At 44.2% G+C, this 6,000-nt stretch overlaps 1 protein-coding gene across 2 annotated transcripts in view; it reads left to right on the plus strand.

Annotated features, from left to right (window-relative positions):
- sh3rf1 (SH3 domain containing ring finger 1) overlaps positions 1 to 6,000 on the plus strand; it is a 71,353-nt gene that overhangs the window by 37,523 nt on the left and 27,830 nt on the right. For both annotated transcript variants that reach the window (XM_035784062.2, XM_035784071.2), the window contains exon 5: positions 188 to 496. In XM_035784062.2, coding sequence (XP_035639955.1) covers positions 188 to 496 — 309 coding nt within the window. The remainder of the gene's footprint in view (positions 1 to 187; positions 497 to 6,000) is intronic.

The following is a 6,000-nucleotide window of genomic DNA, read 5'->3' on the forward strand; positions in this document are numbered from 1 at the left end:
AGCATTCTCAGCCTACTGCTTTCTCCCATCAGATACAGGCACAGGGTGGTTCTTACTACAACTAGGTTTATTATGAAGATTGACGGCTTTCATTATCATATTAACGACAATGTCTCCTTTTCTCTCCTATCTACCCCACCCCATCCTGCCCTCCTTTCCTTCCCCTCTTCCCTCTCTCCTCCTGTAGTTTAACACAGCAGCGCGTCAGCTGATTGAGTTGGACAAGCCTGGGGACCCGAGTGGGGACTCTGGCGAGGGGGCCTCATCGGGCCCCCAGAGTAACGGTGGCCCCCACCGAGCAGGGGAGAAGAAGAACAGTAAGAAGCGCCACTCGTTTACATCCCTCACCATGTCCCACAAGCCCTGTCTGGCCCCGCCCCCCCAGAGACATTCCATGGAGATCAGTGGGCCCGTTCTCATCAGCTCCTCCAACCCCACGGCAGCCGCACGCATCGGAGAGATCAGCGGAGGACTGTCCTGCAGCGCACCCTCACAGGTGAGATAGGGGGGAGGGGAGGAGGAGATGGGAGATCGTAAGGGAGGGCTCTTCTGCAGCGCACCCTTACAGATATATACTGTATGGTGAGATGAAGGGGGAGAGAGCTTCTACGTTCCCCCTAGTCCAGTGTCTTTGTACTGTTTGGTTAGGGGTATTCAACGAGGAAGCCACTAAATGGAGAACCTTATGTCTCTCTGAAGTATTCTGTATGATCAATAGACTTGTTCAGAACCCTGACTCTATTGTCCCCATTAATGAATTCCTCCAGAATTGACTGCATATTTTTGTTCTGAACAATATTGTCCTCTTAAACCAGAATTGGGAAAACCATCATGTTGTCCAGCATAGCAGCCTCATTTGTCTATGGTTGGCTGCCTGTACTATGGACAAGCGTATAATCACTGCCATTTATTTCATGGGATCGCTGATGATAGACTCTTGGAAATGGACTGTCACCAAGTCTGTCATAGCCCTCAGTGTGTGTCCAGCCTCCTGCCCATGTCGGTTCCACACTGTTCATCTGGGCCTGTTAATCAGGGGTAATGAGTGAGAGAGAGGAACAGGGAGAAACAATGAGCATGCAAGATTCTCACGCCACAAGCACAAACAAGCAGATTGAACTAACATTCTTGTTTTCATCCGATGTTTGTTTCCCTGACAAAGATTCCCAGTCTCCTGTGACCACACACTTCCCTCCCTCTCTCCCCCCGTCATTCCGAACAGGCCATAGCTCCATCCAAGCGTTGGAAATCATGGATGCGTGACTCCACTCGCCCGCAAAAAAGACTGCAGCTTAGCCCCGAGGTTTCCACAGCAACCTCGGAATGGCAACAACTCACAGCTGCTCTGGTTGCCTGGCACTGTAGAGGGAGAGGGGCTGGGGACATGACAGACAGACAGTCAGACAGATTTGTCAGCGTCTTAGGCAGACGTTCTGTGACCGACGGAAGCTGTGAAGTGAGGAAACCTTTTAGAATGTTGCTTAGTTTTTTGCAGCTGAGCAGAGAACAGTGTAGAGGAGAACTGCCTCACCCCAGCCTGCCTGGTATACAGAGTAGGGACTTTTATACTGACATTGCAAATGACCATATACTCGTTATATGAAGATCGGATGTTGACTTCATCTTATCAGTGTTTTTTGCTTTGAAGTGTCAAAATAATTATAGTCTTTCTGAAATGTGTTTTTAAATTAAGCCGACAGAGCTTTGTCTGTGGTTTGACAGCATTCATATTAAAGTAACATGCAAAACATTACTGAATTACAGTTCATATAAGGAATATCAGCCCCTAATCTATGGATTTCACATAATTGGCAATGCCCTCCAATAATATTGGCACCCTTGGTAAATATGAGCAAAATGTGCTGTGAAAAATGTTTCTTTGCTCTTTATCCTCTTGGTCTATCATTCAAAATATTTACAAAAATCAAACCTTTAATTGAAGTAAAATTATTTTTAAAAATGTATGTGAAATAAATTAAATATTCTTCTCCGAAACATGTGTGCCACAATTATTGGCACCCCTAGAAGTTCTTTTGAGTAAAATCTATCTGAAGTATATTCCCATTCATATTTTACATTTTAAGTTCATCTGAGTGATTAGGAACGCTTAAGTGGTAAGCCATGACTTCCTGTTTTACTGGGGTATAAATATGAGTTGACAAGTTCCCAAAGTCATCCTTCACTATGGGAAAGACCCGAGAATATAGTAATGATGTGCGACAAAAGGTTGTTGAGCTGCACAAATCAGGAAATGGCTATAAGACAATAGCTCAAAGGTTTCAAAATGCCCATTTCCTCTATCAGGGCAATAATTAAGAAATGTAGCTCTTAGCAATCGGCCCGGAAGAGAACGTGGTCTATCACTGTGCGTGGGGTCTATTTTGACCCCACGCACAGTGAGGAGGAAGGTTCGAGTTGCCAAAGAATCTCCAAGAATCACAGCTGGAGAATTGCAGATGTTAGTTGGGTTTTGTGTTGGGTCTTGTACATAACCACAAGTTGTTTGGGAGGGTTGCCATAAAAAAAAGCCTTTGCCGTCATCAAACCACCAACTCAAGCACCTACAGTTTGCCAAACGTTACTGGATTTTTCAATGGGACTAGGTTCTATGGTCAGATGAGACCAAAATAGAGCTTTTTGGAAACAAACACCAGAGGTGGGTTTAGCGTAGACAGAAGGATAGCCATGCCGAAAATGTACCTCATCCCCACTGTGACGTATGGTGGTGAGTCTTTGATGTTATGGGGCTGTTTTTCTTCCAAAGGCCCTGGACAACTTGTTACGATACATGGTATTATAGACTCCAGGAGATATTACATTATTACCATTTAGATATTGCCAGCAGATATTAAATCAAAACTTGACTGCTTCTGCTAGGAAGCTTAAACTGGGCTGTGGTTGGATCTTCTAGCAGGACAATGATCCAAAGCACTGACCTCAAAATCAACACAAAAACGGTTCACTGACCACAAAATCAAGGTTTTGCCATGGCCATCCCAGTCCCCTGACCTAAACCCCATAGAAAACCATTGGAATAAGCTTAAGAGGAGAGCACAAGCATGGACTTCGGGATCTGGAGAGAGACTGTATGGAGGTGTGGTCTCAGATCCCTTGCGTAATGAGGTTGGAGAACACATGGCATTATAGGAGAAGACTCAGATCTGTTATCTTGGCAAAGGGAGGTTGCACAAAGTATTGAATGAATAATTTTGGCACACATTTCAGATTTAAAAAAATAAAAATACGAATTCATTTTTTTCTTACAATTATTTAATGTTAAATATTTGATTTGTGTGAATATTGTTGAATGAATGACCAAGAGGATAAACATTTTTTTTTTTTTTTTTACAAGTTTACAGGTTTGGTAATATTTTCCAAGGGTGCCAATATTAGTGGAATACACTGTAGATATGCATCTGTTGGTCACAGATACCTTTAAAAAAAAGGGTAGGGGTTTGGATCAGAAAATCAGTCCGTATCTGGTGTGACCACCACTTATGCAGCTCAACACATCTCTTTTTCATAGAGCTGAGTATGCTGTTGATTGTGGCCTGTGGAATGTTGTCCCACTCCTCTCAATGGCTGTGTGAAGTTGCTGGATATTGTCAGGGAACTGAAACATGTCGATCCAGAGCATCCCTAACATGCTCAATGGGTGATATGTCTGAGTATGCAGGCCATGGAAGAATTTTCAGCTTCTAGGAATTGTGTACAGGTCTTTGCAACATGTCAAATCAAATCAAATCAAATCTTATTTGTCACATACACATGGTTAGCAGATGTTAAATGCGAGTGTAGCGAAATGCTTGTGCTTCTAGTTCCGACAATGCAGTGATAACTAACAACTAACAATTCCAAAACTACTGTCTTATACACAGTGTAAGGGGATAAGGAACATGTACATAAGGATATATGAATGAGTGATGGTACAGAGCAGCATACAGTAGATGGTATCGAGTACAGTATATACATATGAGATGAGTGTGTAGACAAAGTAAACAGTGGCATAGTTAAAGTGGCTAGTGATACATGTGTTACATAAGGATGCAGTCGATGATGTAGAGTACAGTATATACATATGCATATGAGATGAATAATGTAGGGTAAGTAACATTATATAAGGTAGCATTGTTTAAAGTGGCTAGTGATATATTTACATAATTCCCATCAATTCCCATTATTAAAGTGGCTGGAGTTGGGTCAGTGTCAATGACAGTGTGTTGGCAGCAGCCACTCACTGTTAGTGGTGGCTGTTTAACAGTCTGATGGCCTTGAGATAGAAGCTGTTTTTCAGTCTCTCGGTCCCAGCTTTGATGCACCTGTACTGACCTCGCCTTCTGGATGATAGCGGGGTGAACAGGCAGTGGTTCGGGTGGTTGATGTCCTTGATGATCTTTATGGCCTTCCTGTAACAACGGGTGGTGTAGGTGTCCTGGAGGGCAGGTAGTTTGCCCCCGGTGATGCGTTGTGCAGTCCTCACTACCCTCTGGAGAGCCTTACGGTTGAGGGCGGAGCAGTTGCCGTACCAGGCGGTGATACAGCCCGCCAGGATGCTCTCGATTGTGCATCTGTAGAAGTTTGTGAGTGCTTTTGGTGACAAGCCGAATTTCTTCAGCCTCCTGAGGTTGAATAGGCGCTGCTGCGCCTTCTTCACGACGCTGTCAGTGTGAGTGGACCAATTCAGTTTGTCTGTGATGTGTATGCCGAGGAACTTAAAACTAGCTACCCTCTCCACTACTGTTCCATCGATGTGGATAGGGGGTGTTCCCTCTGCTGTTTCCTGAAGTCCACAATTTTTATTTTTATTTTATTTATTTCACCTTTATTTAACCAGGTAGGCTAGTTGAGAACAAGTTCTCATTTGCAACTGCGACCTGGCCAAGATAAAGCATAGCAGTGTGAACAGACAACACAGAGTTACACATGGAGTAAACAATTAGCAAGTCAATAACACAGTAGAAAAAATGGGCAGTCTATATACAATGTGTGCAAAGGCATGAGGAGGTAGGCGAATAATACAATTTTGCAGATTAACACTGGAGTGATAAATGATCAGATGGTCATGTACAGGTAGAGATATTGGTGTGCAAAAGAGCAGAAAAGTAAATAAATAAAAACAGTATAAAAACAGTATGGGAATGAGGTAGGTGAAAAAGGGTGAGCTATTTACCTATAGACTATGTACAGCTGCAGCGATCGGTTAGCTGCTCGGATAGCTGATGTTTGAAGTTGGAGAGGAGATAAAAGTCTCAACTTCAGCGATTTTTGCAATTCGTTCCAGTCACAGGCAGCAGAGTACTGGAACGAAAGGCGGCCAAATGAGGTGTTGGCTTTAGGGATGATCAGTGAGATACACCTGCTGGAGCGCGTGCTACGGATGGGTGTTGCCATCGTGACCAGTGAACTGAGATAAGGCGGAGCTTTACCTAGCATGGACTTGTAGATGACCTGGAGCCAGTGGGTCTGGCGACGAATATGTAGTGAGGGCCAGCCGACTAGAGCATACAAGTCGCAGTGGTGGGTGGTATAAGGTGCTTTAGTGACAAAAACGGATGGCACTGTGATAGACTGCATCCAGTTTGCTGAGTAGAGTGTTGGAAGCCATTTTGTAGATGACATCGCCGGTCGAGGATCGGTAGGATAGTCAGTTTTACTAGGGTAAGCTTGGCAGCGTGAGTGAAGGAGGCTTTGTTACGGAATAGAAAGCCGACTCTGGATTTGATTTTTGATTGGAGATGTTTGATGTGAGTCTGGAAGGAGAGTTTGCAGTCTAGCCAGACACCTAGGTACTTATAGATGTCCACATATTCAAGGTTGGAACCATCCAGGGTGGTGATGCTAGTCAGGCATGCGGGTGCAGGCAGCGATCGGTTGAAAAGCATGCATTTGGTTTTACTCGCGTTTAAGAGCAGTTGGAGGCCACGGAAGGAGTGCTGTATGGCATTGAAGCTCGTTTGGAGGTTTGATAGCACAGTGTCCAATGACGGGCCAAAAGTATAT

This window comes from Oncorhynchus keta, chromosome 1 (genome assembly GCF_023373465.1).
Source record: "Oncorhynchus keta strain PuntledgeMale-10-30-2019 chromosome 1, Oket_V2, whole genome shotgun sequence".
Taxonomy (NCBI): Eukaryota; Metazoa; Chordata; class Actinopteri; order Salmoniformes; family Salmonidae; genus Oncorhynchus; species Oncorhynchus keta.